Here is a 27,239-nt window from a genome sequence, read left to right on the forward strand (position 1 = left end):
AATTTTCTTTATGGACACAACTCAAAAAATACATAGGATATATGATTAATCAAAAATATATCATTAATAGAATGAATACAAATGAATTTTAAATTTGGCTAATTTCCTCCTGTTGAATTCTGAGATTCTTTGCTCAATCAAGATCATTTTTGTTCCCAAATGAATCTAATTCAGTATTTGTTGCATTTGACATTTTCCCTAATTGAGTCCTTTTTCTTATTATTTCTATTAATGAACCACAGAATTTTGTTACCAAGCTGTTTCTTGGATATAACCTTCATGGGTTCTTTTTAAGAAATAATTATTTTCAGTAACTGTGGCATTCATCTTCTGTGCTCACTATCGCTGACTGGTGACACTTTGGCATAAAAAAGCAGACAGGCTCCACGGCAGGGACCTTAAAGATGTGGAACTTGTGGAGCTTGGTGTTACCAGGAGTACCATTTTCCTGAGATTCAGACTTTGCACACTTTCAGCATGATGATAAGAAATGCAAGAAAAGATCTCAAAGGAACGAGTCAGCATCCCGGCGCCATAGCGTCTTTGCATTCTAATCCAGATGGAATGAAGAGCACTAATGTGGAAAAGCAACAACGATGCAATCACAGTTACTCATCAAAAATGTCAAAACACCTGCGACTGAAGCGTCGATGTGGCGACTGAAGCGTTGATGTGGCTTCAGTCGCCACATCGACATCACATCAGTCACTATCCACAGCTAGTCAGTCAAACGTTGGTGCAGTAAGTGGAGGGTGGAGTTTCCACCTTATTGCGGAGTTCCTTGATGCCATTCAGCGGGGAGCTGTTGTTCCCCACGTGGCATTTAAACACTTGCTTGTAGGCCTTCCTGAAGTTCTCCGACAGGAAGCCATAGATCACTGGGTTGACGGAGGAGTTGCTGTACGCCAGGCAGTGGGCAGCAACCCGGAGCACGAAGGAGGCCTGGGTCAGAGGGAAGGTCCCAAACTCCACCCACAGATAGACCACATGATGAGGGAGCCAAGACAGGCAGAAGACCACCACCACGACCAGCACCGTCTGAGCCGTCTGGATCCACACACCGGGAACAAAGATCACACACAGAGAAGGTCAACAGGGTAAAGACACTTGCATAGACATAAAGATGTTAGCAGGAGGTTTAAATGTCTTCTGCTCATTATTCTGTTGCTGTCACCAGGCTGGAGTGTATATTGTTTTGGTCACAGGAATACTTAAACATTTACAGCCGTTATTAACCCTCTGAGGTCTAAGGGTATTTTCTTAATTTTACCCCACCGTCAGCAATTTCTCGTTCATTGTACTTGCATAGAGTGCAATGCCCATGTGTTGCATATCAAAATGTTCAGAACAATCACAGAATGTGAGACATATATTAGTCTATATTTGAGCGTCATACACGAGCTTCCTAAAAACTGCAAATTAAACCACAGAGACTTTGTCCTGACATTCTCCAGTCATTTGTCAACACCTGCCGGCTGAGATCTACTCACTCACTCACTCATCCACTCAAGTACATTTCTGCTGTCCAAGCTTTATTTTGTTACCAGTGCGAGGAATTCCAGGATTGTCCAGCTGTTGCCCTTCTATTTAAAACTTGCAACCACAGAAGACTTGACTGGATTCTTGAACTGCAAAGCAGCTGGCACCACAGTTTGTCATATTTATTTTAGCTTTATCAGAAAATATATATTAACTTCAACACATTGGTTTGACAACATGCACAAAATGAACTGATGCATTTCAGACAAGAGCAATCCAAGATTTCTGATGTCCACCAAGGGTTGACCAGGACTCAAAATAACGGATATGTGATTCACATCATGACCCGGACTTGACCAGAAACCAGATTCCACAACACAATGCAATAATTGCATATTGATCCAGAATGGTCCGACTGATTACGATGTTGCAATCTGATATTTAATTCACAACCTGAAACAAAACAGTGTCTTCCTGATCTTGGTTTTACATTGTGATTTCGTATCGGTGAAGTAGTTTTGATGTAATGCTTAAAAGTCTACAAAGTGAAATCCTGATCCACAATCCAGAGTCTGGCTCGAGATCACTTCCGAAATTGAATGGAGTCTTCCCAGGCCGAACACCAATGTGTGGTGAAAATGTGATTAAATTCTGTGAAGTAGTTTTGACATAATCCTCAAAGTGAAGCGTACAAACTGAAATCCTGATCCAGAATATTATTGAATCCGGATCTGGATCACCTCCAAAATTCAGTGGAGTCTTCCATGGCATAATATCTATCTGTGGTGAAAATTTTGATGGAATCCTGCTAGCAGACAGACAAATAAATAATTGCAGATGATGTTATTACGTCCTTGGCGAATGTAATAAGCCAGTGGTGACAAAAGTGTTCCAGAAGGAACAAAGAGGGAGCAGGTTTTCTTTGCAGCCACTGAGTCCAGCAGGTGATTTCACTGATGTATTTATCTCATCTGCTCAAGGTGATGTTAATCAGTGAAATCACCTGCTGGAGTCAGTGGCTGCAAAGAAAACCTGCTCCCTCTTTGCTCCTTCTGGAACACTTTGGACATATCTGTCAGATTCTCCAAGAATGAGCAATGAATGCTGGGATTTCAACAGAGTTAGATGAATACAGAGTTAAAGAGAGAGAGTTAGCTGGATATATCTCCACATAGTATCAATGTTTGTTGAAATCCTCTAGATTTCTGGAGGGACTGAACAAAGAATTGAAATTCATCCAACAGTTGTTCCAAATTCAAGAGGAAGCTGATGGATGGGATTTGGTTTGGGAAAACCTAATAATGTCAAAGGCTGCATCTGGAGCATATTGTTACCAAAAACTAATTTCATCATGCCTGATCTGCTTGGCTCCTCTGCTGGTTTTATGGGTACTGAGGAGATTTAGTCTAAGATTAATTAGTTCTCACTGGAGCTTGTCCAAGGGCCCTTAGTGATTTTCCAGTCAGGCGAGGATTTGAAGTGAGGATCTTCTGGTCTCAAGCCCAACACCTCAACCACTAGACCATCACCTCCCCATTTCTGTTGGTTTATTCAATGGACCTTTTCAAATAAAGGCTAGACGGTGCACGCCAAGTTCAACAGCACCCAGTGTGTAACCATCACAAATCACACTGTGACGTGGGAACAGGGACAGATTCAGGAAGAGCAGGTCAAATGAAATTAAGAGTTTTTATTGTCATGTGTACAGTAAAAACAGGTAGTTTATACTACACATTGAAATTCTTACTCTGTTCAGTCTCCCTAGAAAACGTGCTTGTTTGACAAATGATGGTGAAAACTGTACGTCACCACAAAAACAACATTTATGATCTATTTGTAACGCTTTAGGACGCACGATTATGCCAGGACGACGTCAGGATCAGCCGATTTAAAATATTTAAAAGTTTATTATCGGCTTCCGCAGCTGTGATATGAACCAATCAGGTGACACATTTAGTCTGAACACATCGTAAAAACCATCCGATTCAATCAGAGCTGTGAATTTTGTGATCTATTGCACCTCCCAGTGGCAGACATGACATCTTCCGGGAATTTTGGGCTTCCTTTGCTGGTCACGTAACTTAAATGTCTTTTGTGAGTCTCCCAACAAGCTGAGAAGTTTCATTTTCTGTCACTGTGACTCTGACCTGTTCTGCAACCAGCCACCAGGGGGTGATAGTGTCATTTTGTCTTAGTATTTGCAGAGTTGCTTGACCGCTTATCGTTCATTATTATTTACAGTCTCGTGTGATTATTTACAGTCTCGTGTGCAAACGCTTGTGATTGTTTTGATTGAAGATGTTCCCTTTTAGCACAACGGTGCACTGATCACGCTCTCTAGGCTCAAAGCAAGAAGGTTTGGGGTTCCAAACCTACTCATGTCCTAATCTTGAATATCTAGAGGTGCATCAGGACTAAATGTTTTCACACCAAGCAAATGGGAGCAGCCAAAAGAATAACAACCACACATCTCCAAAGAAATCATGCCGACACTCAAACCTGTCATATCGGCGTTGGGTAACACTGGCTGGACTTTAACCAGCAGATGACTCATATCAACCTTTATTTACACAAACAGACTTCTTGTCTAAGGGTGAAGTTCCCACGCTTCACGCAGTGTTCATAACAATGTTTTATTGTTAGATAGGCTCAAGAACTTCATGTCTTCACCTCAAACCCTGAAATTCATTCGTTACACCAATAAAACAGCAACACAGAAAGGGAAGGAAGAACTCATAAAATATTACACTTGAAGAGAGACGTGTGTCTTCTCCCACAGTGGCTCTGTAAATATGTAAATCTGTTTTGTAAAAAGCTGTTAACTGCCTACTGAAATGTGTTCAATTATTTATGATTAGCAAAAGCTGCCATAATTTATGCCAAAATTATGCAAACGCTTGCATAATAAGACTTTAATTGTATTCTGCCAAGGCCATCGCAGTTCAGTAATTTAGTCAAGAAGACAGAACAGAAATCATGAAGCAAAACAAACAAGAGTAGCACTTTTTCAAGCACATAACCCAGTCAAAGTCCTTTAGTCAAACAGATCTGGCTCCAACCGCAATGGACCTTCAATTTGGAGTTTTTAAAAAGCTCTTGGTTTCAGATCTTTACAAAAAATTTGAGTCATTTTCTAATTGTACATGAGACTTTTACGTTATACATCAATAGCAGTCGGTGGCGCCAAATACCCATAAATGGCATTGCCCCCCTCTCCCCACGTGTATTCCAGAACAAGAAGCAACAGGTGAACGTAATTAAGTAAAATTTACACTCATGGTGCTGAATGACATTTTGTTTTTGCTTGCATTTTAACACCACAATGGGGCACCGCAGTCTCGTTTGGGAGCAGGCGCTAAAGGGGTAAAATATGACGCATACAACATCATTTCTCTACTTCCATGGTACAAACCATAGCATTTTCAATGGGTTTTTGGGCAAATTACCCGCAAACAAAGTGAAAATGCAAAGAAAAAGTGACGATGCGGTGGAAAGTGGACTTGTGTTGTGGTTTGTTTATGACCCGGAGTTCAAACGTGTTGCGGCAGTTTTGCAGGCGAGAGAACAGAGCTACTCTGGTTAGCTGTGTAGGCTAACACTTATGGACACGACATCTCCTACATCCTCACCTTTTCTTCTCCACCATTAACCGAAAAAAAAAATACTTTTTGCGACAGCTTTGGTGATTGCAGCCGAAAACAAAACCGTACACCATTTATCCGTGTGAAGTGTGTATATACTATGTATATATTAAATGGAGGTCCCCGTAAGTGGTCAAATCCCACAATGTCACGGAGGGTTCAAATGAGACTATGGTCTCCTATTATTTATCTACACAACTTTAGAATCAGCAGATAACGTAATGAAATATCACAATTGTTAACAGTTCTTGCATGGTGCCCAAGCCATTAGTGCACCTGCCTGGAGACCAGACGTTTCCCAGTACAAGACTACCTGTGCCTGTATTCCATGTAATGAGGAGTTGCATCAGGAAGCACACCCGGTGTAAAACTTGTGCAAAATTGGCATGCAGATCTGCTGTGGTGAAAAAAGGAGGATCTTACTATTTACAGTTCTTGCAGTAGTCCTTGTGCTGCTGTTCCCACGTCCAAGTGAAGTCCCACCCTGACTACTACAATATGATGATTTTGACACGTGCATGAAGCAGCTACTGTTGTTCACCCATAATTTTATTTCAATGGTGGACTCGTGTTATTTTTACTGCTCAACCTGCATCAAGAGGTTTTCTCTTAATAAGGGGAGCAGCAGAGTCACACCACATTGTGCACTTTTTACTTCTGCCTTTCGTCTCCTCAAACTGGGAAAAGTGGAGTTGGATATTCTTTATAGACTCTGCAACAGGGATGGTTGTTTCTGGTCATCAAAACAGATTTTTGAAGGTCGCCTCCATTGTTGCTTTCCTCATCCGTCACAGAAATTTCTCAGGACTTCTTGGTCAATTACCCATCTGAAGTGTCCTTGGAGTATGTCGCCAATCTTCCGTCATTATGCGAGTGGTGAGCATGCACAGAAAGTACCGCCTGTAGAAGATAGACTGACTGACATGAGGACATGACATGAATACCCGATGAGCCAAAGTAGGCCAGTTTACACTGTTTAGTGCATGACTGCTTTATGCAGTCTGGCCTGTTGTGTCTCTCTCTCTCCACACACACACACACACACACATATATATATGTGTGTGTGTGTGTGTGTGTATGTATGTATGTACGTATACGAGGTCTGTTAGAAAAGTATCCGACCTTTTTATTTTTTACAAAAACTAGATGGATTTGAATCATGTGCGCTTGCATCAGCCAAGCTTGAACCTTCGTGCGCATGCGTGAGTTTTTTCACGCCTGTCGGTTGCGTCATTCACCTGTGGGCAGGCTTTGAGTGAACACTGGTCCACCCCTCTTGTTGGATTTTCATTGTCAGGAAAATGGCCGAGCGACTGCCGCTTTGCTGCATGAAAATTTTTCAGAAACTGTGTGAGACAGCCAGGTGGAAACCATTCGGAAAATTCAGATGACTTTCGGTGAAGATTCTATGGGGATCACACAGATTAAGGAGGGGTACAGCCGGTTTAAAAACGGCCCACAATGGCGCAGGGCGCGCCGCGCGGCGATCGACAGGCTGAAACGACCAGAGAAATGGCACAAGAGGTGGACATCAGAGGCTCCGTCCCGAGGCGCAAATGCCTCCACGTCTTTCATTACAAAATCTCCAGTAACAGTGGAATCTGCCGAAAAATGGCTGATGTCCACCTCTTGTGCCATTTCTCTGGTAGTCAGATGATGTCCCGGATCAACACAGCGTTCAGTTTGGAAATGATCTGGTCGTTTCAGCCTGTCGATCGCCGCTTGGAGCGCGGCGCGCTCTGCGCCATTGTGGGTCGTCTTTAAACCGGCTGTACCACTCCTTAATCTCTGTGATGCCCACAGAATCTTCACCGAAAGCCATCTGAATTTTCCGAATGGTTTCCACCTGGCTGTCTCACACAGTTTCTGAAAAAATTTTCATGCAGCAAAGCGACAGTCGCTCGGCCATTTTCCTGACAATGAAAATCAGACGAGAGGGGTGGACCACTGCTCACTCAAAGCCTGCCCACAGGTGAATGACGCAACCGACAGGTGTGAAAAAACTCACACATGCACATGAAGGTTCAAGCTTGTCTGATGCAAGTGCACATGATTCAAATCCATATAATTTTTGCAAAAAATAAAATCGTTGGATACTTTTCTAACAGACCTCGTATTGTGCCTTTTTTTTGAGCATTGTTTTCAAATGAAAGCTTGTTCCTTAAAACAAAATCATCAGAAAGCATTTTTCCGAACACGTCTTGAAAAAGGGGGTCGTCTTATATCCAGGCTAATATATTTGAACCGCTGCTCCTCCACGTCGAAAGGAGCCAGCTGAGGTGGCTCGGGCATCTTTTCCGGATGCCCCCTGGGCGTCTCGCTGGAGAGGTGTTCTGGGTATGTCCCATCGGGAGGAGGCCCCGGGGAAGACCCAGGACATGCTGGAGGGACTACATCTCTCGGCTGGCTTGGGAACGCCTCAGAGTTCCGCTGGAGGAGCTGGGGGAGGTGTGTGTGGATCAGGAGGTCTGGGCGGTTTTGCTTGAGCTGCTGCTCCCCCGGCCTGACTCAGGATAAAGCGGAAGAAAATGGATGGATGGATGGATGGATGGATATATTTGTGCACTAGTTTTTGAGTAATGTATTTTGTTTGTTTGTTTTGATCTGCTCGAGGTTTCAAGATAAAGTCGGGTTTATGATTGCCATTGGTGTGATGATTCGGTTTTGGTTAATTAAATCAGTTGTGTTTGGTTTGTCTCAAACATCTCTGTAAAAGAGAAGCATCTGGCTCTTGGTCTCATTAGTTGTCCCTGTGTCTGTCTGCATAATTATTGAAATTACTTCAAAAAGAGTCCTCCAAATCTTCTTTTTTGTAATTATCAATAACCATCTGTGGGCTCCATCTGAATGCCAGAGGGGGCGATATCAGCAAGATAAACATTCTAAACCCAAAATGTTCATTACTGACTTGTTTGGCTCAACATAACAATCCCTAAAATATTATTTCCTTCATATAATATGAATTCAAAGGACTTCAGCTGCAAGAATACTGCAGGTGTTCCTGACAGCCAGAAGATTTAAATTTATGATTTACAAAATTCCTTCCATATTGTCCACAAGTGAACCAGGTTTTCAGTTTCCCCAAACATGGTCAATCCAGCATCAGTGCATCAGAGTCTATTCAACAATGCCTTCTAAGAACAGTAGGCAGGTAGGAGTCAATTAAGGTTGACACAAGGATCTAAATATACAAATCCACCAATTATGTTGGAATGTATGTTATTTATAAAATAACATTTTGAAAAAGATGATGACGTTGGTGTAGTGTGAGGAGAGTGAGTTACAGGCCACCTTAGATCTTTGGTCTGATGCACTTCACCACTATGTGGTAAAGCTCAGCACAACTACGTCTGAGGTGATGGTGGTATCTCGTCGGGCAAGAGAAGCGAACATTGTAGCTGACGGCCAGCGCACGAAGACGGTGGAGCGGTTCAAGTACCTGGGAGAGGTGTTCAACAATGCTGCTGTTCTGGAGACCACCATCAATGAGAGGAAAGGAGAGTACAGCGCTAACTTCGGAATGCTCTACCTTCTCTTCAAGGACAAAGATATACCTACTCTATGGCTGCAAGGCATGACCGCTGACCACCAACATGGCCACAGAGATGAGCGTGCTGAGACTCATCAGATGTGTGACCAGGCATGATTGACTGAGTAATGGCAACACTGGGGAGCAGCTGAGGGTCCAGAATGTGTTAAAGATTATTGAGCAGAACCAGCTACGATGATATGGTCATGTCAAGAGTATGGTGACCTTCGATAAAGAGACCCAGAGGGAGACCAAGGAAGACGTGGATGGACAAGATCAGGGATGCTGTCAGTGTTAGAGGGTTATTAGTGGAAGACATGAAGAAGACCACCACGCCAATCACACCTGTACTCATGTGACCTCCGGTGACCAATGACTCTTAATGACTTTCATTACACCACTGGGTCATCAGTGACCCTACAGAAGATAAAGATTGGGACTGGGACAGATGAAGGATTTTTGGATGAAGAGCAAAACAGGTTCAAGGAACTAAACAAGACAAGTTGATGTGATCCAACAGACTTGGATATCATGACCTGGATGACTCAGAACCTCCGCAGGTGTCTACAACTTAAACACTTTATAGCCCCATACAGATGCATTGAATCTAGGAAATTGCTGATAGCCTGGAAATTAGCCTTGATTTTAGACCACCTATACTATAACCCAGACACTCTGGAGCACATCAATCTAATTATGTGACACTACTCAGCTGCTGTGCTCCTCCAAGGAGCAGCGTCTGTTCATCCCTACAAATGTGCCAATCCAGAGTTCTTATTTGTGATCCCCCAATGGTGGAACAAGTCTTTGATCATCCTGGAGCTGAAGACCTTCAAAATGTAGCTTGACTGTGATTCCTCACTTCTAAGTCACTTTGGATTAAAAAAAAAGCATCAACCAAGTGAATGCAGTATTGTTCTTGGGTGCACGGAGTGCAGCTTTCCCACATTGATTTCCTCAAAAGACTCATTAGTAAATCCGCTGTGCCCGCTGTTGATGTATAGATCTGAACTGGGCATACATTTAAACAAGGGATGTCACATTCAGATCAAATCCAATCTGAATCAGCCTGATAATGACTTTTTTTTTTTTTTGATGTGTGTTTCCTTTTGTTCCATTTCATATGTGAGATGACAATGGGGCGAGCAGCCAGTCCAGGATGCCGCTGAGCTCAGCACAGAGCAAACTGAACATTTCCAAATTACACTGACCCGCTTTAAATACGCAATAAGTTCATTTTATTTGCGCAGATTATCAACGCATCATGTCAGTCTCGTTGCTTCATAGTGCAGAGCCGACATAGTAATGACAGCCAGTCCAGTGCACCTGTGCAGGAGTGTAGCCAGAGGGGCAAAGGGTGGAATATTACTTTTTTTTTCAAAGTAGGAGAGCACTGGTCATAGTGGATATTATAGTTCATTAACTTATTATTTGTAATGTTTAAGAATAAAATAATGTAGTTTTAACAATGAAAATTCAGTAAGGTATATCTTATATATTATATTCCAATTCTAAGGTGGAACTATGCCAGTATACAAAGGTATATCTAAATATCTAAAAAGGAAGAGTAAAATAGGAGAGTAGAAAAGAGTAGAGTAGAGCCACTTAGGTGGCTGGTCTTGAGAACCAGGGATGGTAGGTTAAAAAGCAGTTTTATCCCATGGGAACTCTCCCTACCCACCCAAGCGGCTCAAGAAAAAGGTATATATATAATATAATAAATAATAAGACATAAGAAGGATAAGACATCACAGGAGAAGATTGTAGTAAAGGTAATTAGTGTGTAGACTAGTAAAATCAAATATAGTTAGTAGGCTAAGCTGTAGAAGCAGAAGCTGTGAGTGTACTGGTATCTACCTAAAGTAACTCTGTTAGCATACTGTAGGAACCCTTACCAAAAAGTAGTACATGCGAGTATGTTTCAAGTATACTTCCAGTTTACTTTTATATACTTATCAGTACTATTTTTGGTAAGGGAAAATAAAAAGTATAATCATTATGCTATCACATGGAAACCTAAGAACGTAGGTACTGTATGTTGATATCTTTAAAGGAACACATAAACTGATGAATCATTAAAAATCTACACCATGTAAAATAGAATTGTAAATGGCGAAAATAAGCTAGTTATAGTAGAAGAGCTAAATTAGCCTTGAATAAGCCAACTGTACCCAGCAAGCTAAGACGATAAACAAAAACAGTAATTAGTGTATAAAAAATAATAGCGTAGTTAAACCTACAGTAACGGTATTAACAAATACATATAAAATAAATGTGGGCAAAAGTATGAATTAATGTGGGTTATCAAACAAAAGAACCAACTATTTTGTAAGCTATGATGAACATTGCTAAGGCCGGCTTGATAAGCTAACGTTAGCTGTTAGGTATAACTAATTGTACCCCACTCCTCCAATATTTACTTAAATATAATAAAATTAAAAAGGGGGGAACAAGAAAAGGTAAAGCGTGTTGAAATGTATATGGAGACATACAGTGAGGAAATAAGTATTTGAACAACCTGCGATTTTGCAAGTTCTCCCACTTTGAAATCATGGAGGGGTCTGAAATTTTCATCTTAGGTGCATGTCCACTGTGAGACATAATCTAAAAAAAATATCTGGAAATCACAATGTATTATTTTTTAAGAATTTATTTGTATGTTACTGCTGCAAATAAGTATTTGAACACCTACCAACCAGCATGAATTCTGGCTCACACAGACCTGTTAATTTTTCTTTAAGAAGCCCTCTTATTCTGCACTCTTTACCTGTATTAATTGCACCTGTTTGAACTTGTTACCTGTATAAAAGACACCTGTTCACACACTCAATCAATCACACTCCAACCTGTCCACCATAGCCAAGACCAAAGAGCTATTTAAGGACACCAGGGACAAAACTGTAGACCTGCACAAGGCTGAGATGGACAACAGGACAACAGGCAAGCAGCTTGGTAGAAGACAACAACTGTTATGATTATTTATTAGAAAGTGGAAGAAACACAAGATGACTGTCAATCTCCCTCGGTCTGGGATTCCATGCAAGATCTCACTTTGTGAGGTAATGATGATTCTGAGAAAGCTCAGAACTACACAGGAGGACCTGGTCAATGACCTGAAGAGAGCTGGGACCACAGTCACAAAGATTACATTAGTAACACATGATGCTGTCGTGGTTTAAAATCCTGCAGGGCAGCAAGGTCCCCCTGCTCAAGCCAGCACATGTCCAGGCCCGTTTGAAGTTCACCACTGACCATCTGGATGATCCAGAAGAGGCATGAGAGAAGGTCATGTGGTCAGATGAGACCAGAATAGAGCTTTTTGGAATCAACTCCACTTACCATGTTTAGAGGATGAGAACAACCCCAAGAAAACCATCCCAACCGTGAAGCATGGGGGTGGAAATATCATACTCCTGGGGTGCTCTTCTGCAAAGGGGACAAGACGACTGCACCGTATTGAAGGGATGATGGATGGGGTCATGTATTGCCAGATTTTGGCAAACAACCTCCTTCCCTCAGTAAGAGCATTGAAGATGGGTCATGGCTGGGTCTTCCAGCATGACAATGACCCCAAACACACAGCCAGGGCAACTAAGGAGGGGCTCTGTAAGAAGCATTTCAAGGTCCTGGAGTGGCCTGGCCAGTCTCCAGACCTGAACTCAATAGAAACTCTTTGGAGGGAGCTGAAACTCCAAACCTGAAAGATTTGGAGAAGATCTGTATGGAGGAGTGGACCAAAATCCCTGCTGCAGTGTGCAAACTTGGTCAAGAACTACATGAAACGTTTGACCTCTGTAATTGCAAACAAAGGCTACTGTACCAAATATTAACATTGATTTTCACAGGTGTTCAAATACTTATTTGCAGCAGTAACATACAAATAAATTATTAAAAAATCATACATCGTGATTTCTGGAATTTTTTTTTTTAGATTATGTCTCTCACAGTGGACATGCACCTAAGATGAAAATTTCAGATCCCTCCATGATTTCTAAGTGGGAGAACTTGCAAAATTGCAGGGTGTTCAAATACTTATTTTTCTCACTGTAAGTACATATATTTGCAGAAAAGAGAAAACCGGCGGCCGTTTTAATCACCAAACCTGCAGCTGCCAGTGTTACACATCTTGCTGTTTTCATGTTGACTTTGAAGCTGAGTTTGATTCTGACTGATTTATTGTCAACATGAGAAATTTAAAAATTAAATAATTGCAATGGGCATATGATTTTATTTTTGCTCATTCAGCTGGTAAATGTGCAACATGCATGAACCAGAAGACAGAAAATGCTAAAAGAATAATATACATAGATATTGTAATAATTCATCATTTACAACAGGCGTTCAGACTGGCTGCACAAGAACTGTTGGAACGTAAATTGCATGGAAAAAGATCATTGCTTTTATGATGAGTGAGAAATCTTATTTATTAGACTGACGTTTTTAACCGAGAACGTCCATCTGACTGTAATGTAAAGTTTCTGCATAGTTGCAGAAACTGTTCAGCTGTGGTCCTACTTTTTAATATGTCCACCGTGTACTGCCGTCCTTCAGCACGCGGTCTTGGGGGTTTGTTTTTACTCCCGCTGTGGCCGCTGGAAGCTGGCATGGAACATTTCACAGCAGCAGTGAGACTAACCTTGTTGGTCCCAGCTGCCCAGCTGATAATTATGACAGGCTGGATAACAGGGGAGCAGGTCAGATCGCACAAACCGCTGATTAAATGCTGATCTCTACACTTTTTCTCAGCTCCCACCACCACCACCACCCCCGTCCCACCAAGGACACTGTGGGCTCTGGTTCAATTTACATCTCTGATGTGATCTCCATCTTTTCCACTGTTTGCTGCTTTGTTGTATCCTGATTTGACACAATGTGGAAGTGTGACATCATCCTGGAAACTAGAAACACCTGCACAGGTGTCGAATGTCTCACTTCTAAAATGATCAAACCTGTTATGAGGGGAAAATGTCATAGCATTTAATGCTGGGGCGCAGCTATCTGTCGCACTGTTCCCAGTTTCTCCACTCACATCCACAGAAGCCTATAATTCTTCCAGAGCTGTCATGGGTGCCTTGGTGGCTTCCCTCAGTAGTGGTCAGTTAATTTTTCAGAACTGCTTGCCTGACACAGATTAATCGTACACTTCTATACTGTTTGTATTTCTTAAAGATTAATGTAAATGAAGTCTGAAACATTTAATGACTTTGAAATCTGTCCACCCCCTTCCCCCCGACTTATCTGAAGAAAACTGGCTATAAAAGTGATGATTTAAAACTCATATTTGGAATAAATTGCTTCCAGGCCAACATTTATTGATGTGTCGCAGGCCTTAAATTGAGGAATGAATGTATGTATATTAATAAGTGAAATTGAAAAGTTATTGAAAATAAATGAAAAGTTGACCACATTGAGGCTTTTCAGGTTTCAAATCCCACAAAACCTCGGAGAGGTCGCTGCGCTGCGAGATCTCAGTAACATTGAGAACTGCATTGATACGCTCTGATCACGCTTCACTTTAACCGCTTCACACGGACAACACCATTAACATTGCAACATTAAACTATTTTTATATTGTGCCTAAAACTCCTGTGAATATATTTTCTGGGTTTATAGACGTTGTTATTGCGTTTGTTTTATGTAAACATGCGAGAATCACAGTCTGTCTCTCCGTTATTTTCAGTGGGAGCTGCTGTGAGCTACAATCACTTCCTGATCATGTCGTTCTGGGGGAAAGTGAAGTTTGCTCTTTAACGTCTTGATTATTGTTCTTTACAACACTGTTTGTCCTCTTTGTTCCAGACTAATATATATAATATGTCTGAAATTCGGTTTGCACTTATTAAATTCCACGCAGATTAAACGTAACAGACACGGATTATTTGTTATAATTGTTTTAGCAAGTTTTCAGGGTATCATGCAGCAGTCTCTTATTAATGTGATGAAAAGCATAAAAAATGACATTTTTGTAGTATAATATTCATTTATACTATTATAATATTCTCTCCGATTGTTCTGTCTGAGTTATTTTCATTAGTTACTTCATCCAAACCATCAACATGTCTATTAGACCCCATTCCTGCCAGGCTGCTCAAGGAAGCCCTACCATTATTTAATGCTTCAATCTTAAATATGATCAATCTATCTTTGTTAGTTGGCTATGTACCACAGGCTTTTAAGGTGGCAGTAATTAAACCATTACTTAAAAAGCCATCACTTGACCCAGCTATCTTAGCTAATTATAGGCCAATCTCCAACCTTCCTTTCTCTCAAAAATTCTTGAAAGGGTAGTTGTAAAACAGCTAACTGATCACCTGCAGAGGAATGGTCTATTTGAAGAGTTTCAGTCAGGTTTTAGAATTCATCATAGTACAGAAACAGCATTAGTGAAGGTTACAAATGATCTTCTTATGGCTTCGGACAGTGGACTTATCTCTGTGCTTGTTCTGTTGGACCTCAGTGCTGCTTTGATACTGTTGACCATAAAATTTTATTACAGAGATTAGAGCATGTCATAGGTATTAAGGGCACTGCGCTGCGGTGGTTTGAATCATATTTGTCTAATAGATTACAGTTTGTTCATGTAAATGGGGAATCTTCTTCACAGACTAAAGTTAATTATGGAGTTCCACAAGGTTCTGTGCTAGGACCAATTTTATTCACTTTATACATGCTTCCCTTAGGCAGTATTATTAGACGGTATTGCTTAAATTTTCATTGATACGCAGATGATACCCAGCTTTATCTATCCATGAAGCCAGAGGATACACACCAATTAGCTAAACTGCAGGATTGTCTTACAGACATAAAGACATGGATGACCTCTAATTTCCTGCTTTTAAACTCAGATAAAACTGAAGTTATTGTACTTGGCCCCACAAATCTTAGAAACATGGTGTCTAACCAGACCGTTACTCTGGATGGCATTACCCTGACCTCTAGTAATACTGTGAGAAATCTTGGAGTCATTTTTGATCAGGATATGTCATTCAAAGCGCATATTAAACAAATATGTAGGACTGCCTTTTTGCATTTATGCAATATCTCTAAAATCAGAAAGGTCTTGTCTCAGAGTGATGCTGAAAAACTAATTCATGCATTTATTTCCTCTAGGCTGGACTATTGTAATTCATTATTATCAGGTTGTCCTAAAAGTTCCCTAAAAAGCCTTCAGTTGGTTCAGAATGCTGCAGCTAGAGTACTGACGGGGACTAGCAGGAGAGAGCATATCTCACCCGTGTTGGCCTCTCTTCATTGGCTTCCTGTTAATTCTAGAATAGAATTTAAAATTCTTCTTCTTACTTATAAGGTTTTGAATAATCAGGTCCCATCTTATCTTAGGGACCTCGTAGTACCATATTACCCCATTAGAGCGCTTCACTCTCAGACTGCGGGCTTACTTGTAGTTCCTAGGGTTTGTAAGAGTAGAATGGGAGGCAGAGCCTTCAGCTTTCAGGCTCCTCTCCTGTGGAACCAGCTCCCAATTCAAATCAGGGAGACAGACACCCTCTCTACTTTTAAGATTAAGCTTAAAACTTTCCTTTTCGCTAAGGCTTATAGTTAGGGCTGGATCGGGTGACCCTGGACCATCCCTTGGTTATGTTGCTTTAGACGTAGACTGTGGGGGGGTTCCCATGATGCACTGTTTCTTTCTCTTTTTGCTCCGTATGCATCACTCTGCATTTAATCATTAGTGATCGATCTCTGCTCCCCTCCACAGCATGTCTTTTTCCTGGTTCTTTCCCTCAGCCCCAACCAGTCTCAGCAGAAGACTGCCCCTCCCTGAGCCTGGTTCTGCTGGAGGTTTCTTCCTGTTAAAAGGGAGTTTTTCCTTCCCACTGTGGCCAAGTGCTTGCTCATAGGGGGTCGTTTTGACCGTTGGGGTTTTTCATAATTATTGTATGGCCTTGCCTTACAATATGGAGGGCCTTGGGACAACTGTTTGTTGTGATTTGGCGCTATATAAGAAAAAAATTGATTGATTGATTGATTGATTTACAATTGTCATCGTGTGGATTCTCTATCTTGTTTTGACTCTCTAGCACGCAAGGGATTATGGGATACATGAAAACCCCAAATGAAATCAATGTACATTTTGTTTGTGTGCTTGTTTTGTTTCTTTGCATTTTTCCATATTGTCTAAACTTTTTCTGATTTGGGGTTGTAGAATGTGTGTTATTCACATTTGCTTTAATGGTTTTGTCTGTTGCTTCACTTTACCTTCTCACCACTAACGAACCTCTCCATAGTTATCTTGGGATTGGACACAGGCCGCCGTGTCTCAGGGGTCTTGGTTTAATGAATTTAGTCCGCATCAGAGTGCAAGGACTGTATTCATATCTGCCCAAACACCCAAAGATCAGGATCAAAGATCACACTCAGGATCAAAGGTCAGTGTTTAGGCTCCTGTACGTCTCTGTCTACCTGATCTGGATCATCTCCGGTGCCCATGGATCAGCCGCAGGAGCATCAGCCAAGAACTACCATTCACCAGCGTTTCACTCCTTTAATCCTGGAATGTCTGGTGGCGGAGCAGCGACAGGGACATCTGTCTGGCCCACCCCACCCCCACGTACAGCTGGCAGATGTTACCCCCCTGCAGCTGTTTTCTGGGTTTGGTGTACTTCCCCCAGCTCTTATCCTTCCTCCTCAACCACATCCAAAATCTATCTTTCTCCGCTTCCTCTGCCAGTTCCTTTGTTGCCGTCTGTAATTGTCCCTCCAGTCCCTCCAGTGTCTCCTCAGGCGGGCGTGCAGTTGACAGCCCCACAAAGCCTCGGCGTCCAACCTCTGCAGATTAGACGGTGGTCTTCCAGCCAGCCTCCTGGCACTCGGCAGCCAGCTCTGAGTACTCGACCCTCTTCCCCTCAAAGGCAGCCTCAATGCCTTCCTCCATTGGTGCTGTGAGCTCAGTGTTTGGTCGACCTCACAACTACGTCAGGGAGGAGAGAAGTGGTGGTAATCACAACGGGGAACCGGAGCTGCCTGCCCAGGTCAACCCTCCTGTTCCACTGCTGGTGTATTTTCTGTCTGAGGTCGTCTTCTAGAGTAGATTTAGGATTGGAAAATTGGTTTGGGATTTGCATTTAAATCCAAGAGGAATGTGGCTGAGGTATGTGCTTGACTTGGTGCCCTTCTACTCCTGTTAATATGTCACTCTTTAGTGATTATTTTATGGCTATTTTGGTGATCAGCCGTGTGGGATTTGTGTGAATTCATAATTTCTCCAACATGTTGGTAATGAGATCTTCATGTTACGATAAACTGAAGTCTAAAGCACAGAGCAGAAAGGGCTTGGGACTCGGTGAGGTCAGGACTCGGTGAGCTTGGGACTCGGTGAGGTTTTGGGTGTGAGTATGCACTCTCGTCAGTGCCATTCCAGTTGTTAAGTGCTTCCACAAAGGAACTTGTGCAGTGTTTGTTTGTCTCAGTTGTGCATGATGTTCTCAGACACACTCAGATCTTTGCAGCTGATTGTATCTGTTTGCTGGTTTTAGTTATAGTTTAATGGAGTTTTACAGGCCGAGTTTAATGGCGTGTTTACCGACGGTTTTATCAGAGCTGTCAGTGAACGTTCCCTCTGAGTGACCTGAACTCTGACTGTAAATCATCACAGCGTCTCAGACTCCAAAGTTCTCCTGAATGTGGGATCATTTTTACATCGACAACATGGATTTTGAAAGTTGCATAAAGCTAGAGTCAATGTTCACCCAAACCAGTTCAACAACACCCAAGATTTGCTCTTAAACCACTTATTCCCATTTAACACTGTAGCTCAGTTTAAAATGAGATCAGGACTCAGAGTTGAATTCAGACTGCTGACATTTGATTGTGATTATTCACCTTTGATTCTGATGTTTAATCAGGACAGCTGAACTTTGACTGTCACTGCTGATCCTGTTCCTCATCTTTGATCCTGACCTGAGCATGTGTTGCTCAACTTTGATCCTCATTGTTCACATGCAATCCTATATTCCTCATGTTTGATCCTGACTCTAGAACATTTGTTGCTCAGCTTTGATCCTGACTGCTGAGATGTGATCTCATTCCTCATCTTTCATCCTGACATTAGAACATTTATTGCTCAACGTTGAGCCTCATTGCTGACATCATCCTGACCTTACAACATTTATTGCTGAACTTTGATCTTGGTTGCTGACATGTGATCTCATTCCTCATTTTTGATCCTGACTTTAGACCATTTATTACTGAACTTTCACCCTGATTGCTGGCATGTGGTCCTTTTCCACATCTTTGATCCTAACCTTACAACATTTATGACTAAAATTTGATCCTCACTGCTAACGTGATACTTTTCCTTGTCTTTGATCCTGACCTCTGAACATTTATTGCTGAACTTGGCTTCTGATCTTTCAACCAGATAACTTATCTTTCTTCCTGATCATTGATTTTTAAACGTTGAACCTCACCAAGCACCAAAGGAATTGGAATTAGAGATCAAAGGTATGATCCACCCCTTTATCTGGATCCACACTGGACTTCAATCACCCCTTTCAAAATTTAATTCATCATCAACAGAATTGCTGATCATTTTAATGAGACTGGTTATTTTGATTAAACCTGGTTTAAGAGTTACCGCCTTATTTATTGGGTCTCGTAGTGAAACGAGACCTACATTGTTTGATGGATGAAGTGACAGTGACTCACTCTCACTTCTAGCTGCAGCCTACAGAACGAGAAACGCCGAGTTACTCTGAGTGTACGGAGTCTGTGTGACTGTGGGTTACCGTTAATTACCATCATCATCACTGACGGATACAAGTGCTTACAGATAAGATGTGCACATAATGTGATCCTTGTCAGAACATGATCTTATTTACATTTTACTCACAAAACACGCTGACTGCAGAACTAAAACCGTCTCAGTCACTCAGTCGAGTCGAGTGACTGTAAAATAACTTACTAATTTGTTATTGAATAATTATCAAAAAGTTAAAGCACCAATTTGCAAATGTTCCATCTTTGGTGATTCTGTTTCATGTGTTTTATAAAACATCTTAAAACAAGATATGATCTGAAATTGAATTGATTTGAAATTTAAAATAAGCAAAAGTAAAATTGTTTAAAATTAAATTGTTTTGTTAATTTTTTTTCACAATCTGCATTATGGTTAAAATAAGTTTACTCACTCATCTTCAACCGCTTATCTGGGATCGAGTCACAGTAAAATAAGTTCACATCATTTATCTTCATCATTTATCATCTTTGCCTCTACTGGTGGTTGGCTCTCACTGCGGTATTGTATCACTTCCTGTTCCGGAGCACAGCGGTGTTTTTCTGTATCTGTTAGCTGTTTAATCTGCGCAGTTAGATTGATCTAGTTATCTAGATTACGATTTGTTTCCCAGTGTAATCTTTACGTGCCTTAACTAAGCACTCCTTCTGCTGAATCACCTCTAAATTATTTACACATTATTCACTTTGCGTGTTTTTAGGAATCCGCTAGGTTAGCGTAGCTACTAGCTCTTAGCCGATTTAGCATGGCGGCTTCTCCTGTCTCTCCCGCACTTTTCTGCTCTGGGTGTGAAATGTTTAGTTATTCCTCGGCCTCCTTTAGCAGTAACGGTACTTGTAATAAGTGTAGCTTATTCGTAGCTTTGGAGGCCAGGCTGGGCGAATTGGAGACTCGGCTCCGCACCGTGGAAAATTCTACAGCTAGCCAGGCCCCTGTAGTCGGTGCGGACCAAGGTAGCTTAGCCGCCGTTAGTTCCCCCCTGGCAGATCCCGAGCAGCGGGAAAGCAGGCCGACTGGGTGACTGTGAGGAGGAAGCGTAGCCCTAAACAGAAGCCCCGTGTACACCGCCAACCCGTTCACATCTCTAACCATTTTTCCCCACTCGCCGACACACCCGCCGAGGATCAAACTCTGGTTATTGGCGACTCTGTTTTGAGAAATGTGAAGTTAGCGACACCAGCAACCATAGTCAATTGTCTTCCGGGGGCCAGAGCAGGCGACATTGAAGGAAATTTGAAACTGCTGGCTAAGGCTAAGCGTAAATTTGGTATGATTGTAATTCACGTCGGCAGTAATGACACCCGGTTACGCCAGTCGGAGGTCACTAAAATTAACATTAAATCGGTGTGTAACTTTGCAAAAACAATGTCGGACTCTGTAGTTTTCTCTGGGCCCCTCCCCAATCAGACCGGGAGTGACATGTTTAGCCGCATGTTCTCCTTGAATTGCTGGCTGTCTCAGTGGTGTCCAAAAAATGAGGTGGGCTTCATAGATAATTGGCAAAGCTTCTGGGGAAAACCTGGTCTTGTTAGGAGAGACGGCATCCATCCCACTTTGGATGGAGCAGCTCTCATTTCTAGAAATCTGGCCAATTTTCTTAAATCTTCCAAACCGTGACTATCCAGGGTTGGGACCAGGAAGCAGAGTTGTAGTCTTACACACCTCTCTGCAGCTTCTCTCCCCCTGCCATCCCCCCATTACCCCATCCCCGTAGAGACGGTGCCTGCTCCCAGACCACCAATAACCAGCAAAAATCTGTTTAAGCATAAAAATTCAAAAAGAAAAAATAATATAGCACCTTCAACTGCACCACAGACTAAAACAGTTAAATGTGGTCTATTAAACATTAGGTCTCTCTCTTCTAAGTCCCTGTTGGTAAATGATATAATAATTGATCAACATATTGATTTATTCTGCCTAACAAAAACCTGGTTTACAGCAGGATGAATATGTTAGTTTAAATGAGTCAACACCCCCGAGTCACACTAACTGTCAGAATGCTCGTAGCACGGGCCGGGGCGGAGGATTAGCAGCAATCTTCCATTCCAGCTTATTAATTAATCAAAAACCCAGACAGAGCTTTAATTCATTTGAAAGCTTGTCTCTTAGTCTTGTCCATCCAAATTGGAAGTCCCAAAAACCAGTTTTATTTGTTATTATCTATCGTCCACCTGGTCGTTACTGTGAGTTTCTCTGTGAATTTTCAGACCTTTTGTCTGACTTAGTGCTTAGCTCAGATAAGATAATATAGTGGGCGATTTTAACATCCACACAGATGCTAAGAATGACAGCCTCAACACTGCATTTAATCTATTATTAGACTCTATTGGCTTTGCTCAAAAGTAAATGAGTCCACCCACCACTTTAATCATATCTTAGATCTTGTTCTGACTTATGGTATGGAAATAGAAGACTTAAACAGTATTCCCTGAAAACTCCCTTCTGTCTGATCATTTCTTAATAACATTTACATTTACTCTGATGGACTACCCAGCAGGGGGAATAAGTTTCATTACACTAGAAGTCTTCAGAAAGCGCTGTAACTAGGTTTAAGGATATGATTCCTTCTTTATGTTCTCTAATGCCATATACCAACACAGTGCAGAGTAGCTACCTAAACTCTGTAAGGAGATAGAGTATCTTGTCAATAGTTTTACATCCTCATTGAAGACAACTTTGGATGCTGTAGCTCCTCTGAAAAGAGAGCTTTAAATCAGAAGTGTCTGACTCCGTGGTATAACTCACAAACTCGTAGCTTAAAGCAGATAACCCGTAAGTTGGAGAGGAAATGGCGTCTCACTAATTAGAAGATCTTCACTTAGCCTGGAAAAAGAGTCTGTTGCTCTATAAAAAAGCCCTCCGTAAAGCTAGGACATCTTTCTACTCATCACTAATTGAAGAAAATAAGAACAACCCCAGGTTTCTTTTCAGCACTGTAGCCAGGCTGACAAAGAGTCAGAGCTCTATTGAGCTGAGTATTCCATTAACTTTAACTAGTAATGACTTCATGACTTTCTTTGCTAACAAAATTTTAACTATTATTGAAAAAATTACTCATAACCATCCCAAAGACGTATCGTTATCTTTGGCTGCTTTCAGTGATGCCGGTATTTGGTTAGACTCTTTCTCTCCGATTGTTCTGTCTGAGTTATTTTCATTAGTTACTTCATCCAAACCATCAACATGTCTATTAGACCCCATTCCTACCAGGCTGCTCAAGGAAGCCCTACCATTATTTAATGCTTCGATCTTAAATATGATCAATCTATCTTTGTTAGTTGGCTATGTACCACAGGCTTTTAAGGTGGCAGTAATTAAACCATTACTTAAAAAGCCATCACTTGACCCAGCTATCTTAGCTAATTATAGGCCAATCTCCAACCTTCCTTTTCTCTCAAAAATTCTTGAAAGGGTACTTGTAAAACAGCTAACTGATCATCTGCAGAGGAATGGTCTATTTGAAGAGCTTCAGTCAGGTTTTAGAATTCATCATAGTACAGAAACAGCATTAGTGAAGGTTACAAATGATCTTCTTATGGCCTCGGACAGTGGACTCATCTCTGTGCTTGTTCTGTTAGACCTCAGTGCTGCTTTTGATACTGTTGACCATAAAATTTTATTACAGAGATTAGAGCATGCCATAGGTATTAAAGGCACTGCGCTGCGGTGGTTTGAATCATATTTGTCTAATAGATTACAGTTTGTTCATGTAAATGGGGAATCTTCTTCACAGACTAAAGTTAATTATGGAGTTCCACAAGGTTCTGTGCTAGGACCATTTTATTCACTTTATACATGCTTCCCTTAGGCAGTATTATTAGACGGTATTGCTTAAATTTTCATTGTTACGCAGATGATACCCAGCTTTATCTATCCATGAAGCCAGAGGACACACACCAATTAGCTAAACTGCAGGATTGTCTTACAGACATAAAGACAGGATGACCTCTAATTTCCTGCTTTTAAACTCAGATAAACTGAAGTTATTGTACTTGGCCCCACAAATCTTAGAAACATGGTGTCTAACCAGATCCTTACTCTGGATGGCATTACCCTGACCTCTAGTAATACTGTGAGAAATCTTGGAGTCATTTTTGATCAGGATATGTCATTCAAAGCACATATTAAACAAATATGTAGGACTGCTTTTTTGCATTTTCGCAATATCTCTAAAATCAGAAAGGTCTTGTCTCAGAGTGATGCTGAAAAACTAATTCATGCATTTATTTCCTCTAGGCTGGACTATTGTAATTCATTATTATCAGGTTGTCCTAAAAGTTCCCTAAAAAGCCTTCAGTTAATTCAAAATGCTGCAGCTAGAGTGCTGACGGGGACTAGAAGGAGAGAGCATATCTCACCCATATTGGCCTCTCTTCATTGGCTTCCTGTTAATTCTAGAATAGAACTTAAAATTCTTCTTCTTACTTATAAGGTTTTGAATAATCAGGTCCCATCTTATCTTAGGGACCTCGTAGTACCATATCACCCCAATAGAGCGCTTCGCTCTCAGACTGCAGGCTTACTTGTAGTTCCTAGGGTTTGTAAGAGTAGAATGGGAGGCAGAGCCTTCAGCTTTCAGGCTCCTCTCCTGTGGAACCAGCTCCCAATTCAGATCAGGGAGACAGCCACCCTCTCTACTTTTAAGATTAGGCTTAAAACTTCCTTTTTGCTAAAGCTTATAGTTAGGGCTGGATCAGGTGACCCTGAACCATCCCTTAGTTATGCTGCTATAGACGTAGACTGCTGGGGGGTTCCCATGATGCACCGTTCTTTCCTCTTTTTGCTCTGTATGCACCACTCTGCATTTAATCATTAGTGATCGATCTCTGCTCCCCTCCACAGCATGTCTTTTTCCTGGTTCTCTCCCTCAGCCCCAACCAGTCCCAGCAGAAGACTGCCCCTCCCTGAGCCTGGTTCTGCTGGAGGTTTCTTCCTGTTAAAAGGGAGTTTTTCCTTCCCACTGTAGCCAAGTGCTTGCTCACAGGGGGTCGTTTTGACCGTTGGGGTTTTACATAATTATTGTATGGCCTTGCCTTACAATATAAAGCGTCTTGGGGCAACTGTTTGTTGTGATTTGGCGCTATATAAAAAAAAATTGATTGATTGATTGATTGATTGATTGATTTAAATTAGGTTTTAACTCTATTAGCTGTTTTGAACTGGATTTAAACTATCTGAATGGTAAAATGACTTAAACTCAATTTTAAACTTGAGTCTGTTTTTGAAAATGTCTATTTCAGTCATTTGAATTTGTGACGTTTAACTTTCCATGAAGATGTAACACACTTTTCCAACACGTTTAAAAATATTTTAAACATGTTATTATCAATTTGTGAGCTGGTTTTAATATTCTTCACTGGTAAAATGTCTTAAAGTGCATTTGAACTGGCTAAATTTGAGTCGATTTGAGTGGTTTTAAAATGTTGTGAAAGGCCACTTTATCAAATGCTTTTATATGACTTTAAAAAATGTTTTAAACATGTTATCAGCTTTTTTTTTAAACTGGTTTTAAACACCTGCACCAGAAAAACGTCTTAGACTGGATTGACACTGACTAAATTTGAGAGTCTGGATTTAGGTGTTTTGAAATATTCTAGACTGAAGTGTGCACAGATTTGTTTTGTTTGATTGTCCAGAAAACATCAGAATATTTTGGGGATTTTGTACGAGTGGACAAATGTGCGGGCGAGTTGTGCTGCCCTGAGGCTATTTTCTTAATATATTCTGCCAATGTAAGAGCAATTAATCAATTATTCATGAATAAATAATAAATTATTTAACCAACATGTAAAATAATTAAAGTTGCATGAATAGATTGGCCATTATTTTAATTATTATTTCAAGTATTGGCACTAATTGTAATTCTGGATCTGTCCACCTGTTTGCTACAATTCACAAATTTGAATTCTGCATCCTGTTTGCTACCTGAGTCCAAAAGTCAAGTGAAATTCAGTAATTGATCTGAAATTAAAGTCCTTTTCAATTTGATTCTGATTTTGCACAGTCCTGCTGTTATCAGTTTTATTTTTAACTATTTGTATGTTATTACAGTCGGTGTAGTCACACTGCTGTAATCTGCAACCCCCCCCCCCCCCCCCCCCCCCCCCCACACACACACACACACACACACACACACACACACACACATACACAAAATGGGTTATATACGCACCTTTTTCTTTGATGCCTCTGACTTTTTGGACACATGTCTGAGCTTTTTGTGCAAATGGTTTAAAACCTGCAAGTAAAAGAAATAAAGTGCGCTTTAGAATAAGAAAAAAAGAAGGAAAGGAAAAGACCCAAAGCTCCAAAAGCGTTTTTGCTCACCTTTGCATAACAGAAGGAAATAAGCATCAGGGGGAGAACATAGCCAAAAACAAAGGTGCACACCACGTAGACTTTCTTGTGGGTTTGATCAGGCCACACTTCCCAGCAGAACGTGTGGTTCTCATCTCTCTGGAACAGGTTCTGGTGATGCATGACGGGCGCTGCCATGGCCAGAGACAGAATCCAGATCACCAGCACCCCGATCAGCGCGTGCCGCACCACCCGGATGGAGGAGGACTTTCTGGAGTGCACGATGGCGATGTAGCGGTCCACGGACATGGCAGACAGCGTGAAGATGCTGACCAGCATGGACACGGTGAAGAAGTAGTGGATGAACTTGCAGATGAAGGCGCCCAGCACCCAGGTCGGCAATATGTAGATGGTGGACTGGAAGGGGATGCAGAAGAGCAGGTAGGACAGGTCCGCGATGCTCAGGTTGAGGATGAAGATGTTGGTGGTGCTGCGCGGTTTTCCCGGCTTGCTGCGCGCCAGCACGGTGATGACCATGGAGTTCCCCAACACGCCGAGCGTAAAGATGAGCCCGAACACCAGCAGCGTGATGAAGTTATCCGTGCCGATCCCGAATAAGAGCTGCTGCCGCTCGTCTTCCTCGAAGATGTTCAGGTTCCACGGATCCTCCCAGAGCCGCTCGGACTCCGACAGGTTCATTCTGGGGAAGGTTTTGGGGTTAAAAATTCAAACGGTGCCAAATTCACCTGTACGGCGGCTTCAAGTCCTGCCGCTGCGTCATAGTTCCACTTTTAAAGCTCGTGCACGTCTGCAGCTTCAGCGTCGGTTAAACTTTAACTGCCGCCTCCGAGCACGTCCAGTCCGCTCTGCGCAATTTGGCCGCCGTGCGTAACGGAGCTCGTGCCGTTGTGCGCATCCACTCCGTCGCCTCTTCCTGCGCGCCTGGACTTTTGTTCCTGGTGTTATAACGGGGGGCGGCGTGCATGGCAGCGCCCACCAGCTGCCCCATCCAATGAAATGCTGCTGTCGGTTGTAAAATTCACGATTTCGGTCTGACAGCTTCATCGGACCGAATCAGTTATTGACAGGATGCGACATAATGATGATGATGATGATGATCCTGGGCTGTGCCACACAATAACATTTACCAATTATTGGGCTTTCATCCTCAGTTGTAACAGAAGCAAGATTTTGTGTGTGTGTGGGGTGGGGGGGGGGGGGGCGTCTGCAGGAAAATGTCACATGTTTGAAAACTAATAAACAGTCAGGGTGCATCTCTCACCAATACTCAAAAAGAAAAAAAAAACCTTTAACACTGATTTGTAAATTAGCTCCACCTCTTCACGTGGATCAGCTCCCAAACTGAATCTTTTCCAGTAAAGCTGAAAGTCAGAGGGCTGAAACACAACTTGCCCACTTTACACACCACAATATACGTACATGAACGTCTGTCGTGTGCAACCATCATATGACTTTTGTGTGACTTCATAATGAAGTCTTTCATACCAATCACACATATGTATTTTGCTGATCAATATAT

The 27,239-nt window shown here is 41.8% G+C and overlaps 2 protein-coding genes across 2 annotated transcripts in view; one reads left to right on the forward strand and one right to left on the reverse strand.

Annotated features, from left to right (window-relative positions):
* Positions 1 to 681: 681 nt before the first annotated feature.
* Positions 682 to 26,610, reverse strand: LOC117514796 (galanin receptor type 1-like). Its single transcript, XM_034175383.1, has 3 exons — positions 25,730 to 26,610; positions 25,575 to 25,640; positions 682 to 1,047 (listed from the first exon to the last, which is right to left on the reverse strand). The coding sequence occupies exons 1-3, from the start codon at positions 26,396 to 26,398 to the stop codon at positions 727 to 729; spliced, it is 1,056 nt and encodes a 351-aa protein (XP_034031274.1). The 5' UTR covers positions 26,399 to 26,610; the 3' UTR covers positions 682 to 726.
* LOC117513522 overlaps positions 8,867 to 27,239 on the forward strand; it is a 233,660-nt gene continuing 215,287 nt past the window's right edge. The window contains exons 1-3 of the mRNA XM_034173690.1: positions 8,867 to 8,936; positions 17,372 to 17,549; positions 25,822 to 26,093. Of these exons, the coding sequence (XP_034029581.1) occupies positions 8,867 to 8,936; positions 17,372 to 17,549; positions 25,822 to 26,093 (520 nt within the window). The remainder of the gene's footprint in view (positions 8,937 to 17,371; positions 17,550 to 25,821; positions 26,094 to 27,239) is intronic.

The sequence above is a fragment of the Thalassophryne amazonica genome, chromosome 7, assembly GCF_902500255.1.
Source record: "Thalassophryne amazonica chromosome 7, fThaAma1.1, whole genome shotgun sequence".
NCBI classification, from domain to species: Eukaryota; Metazoa; Chordata; class Actinopteri; order Batrachoidiformes; family Batrachoididae; genus Thalassophryne; species Thalassophryne amazonica.

Coding starts and splice junctions, on each gene's coding strand:
- LOC117514796 (XM_034175383.1), bottom strand. CDS start 26,398: ATGAACCTGTCGGAGTCCGAGCGGCTCTGGGAGGATCCGTGGAACCTG. Junction 25,641..25,729: donor TTTCCTTCTGTTATGCAAAG/GTGAGCAAAAAC, acceptor TTTTACTTGCAG/GTTTTAAACCATTTGCACAA. Junction 1,048..25,574: donor CAGAGGCATCAAAGAAAAAG/GTGCGTATATAA, acceptor GTGTGGATCCAG/ACGGCTCAGACGGTGCTGGT.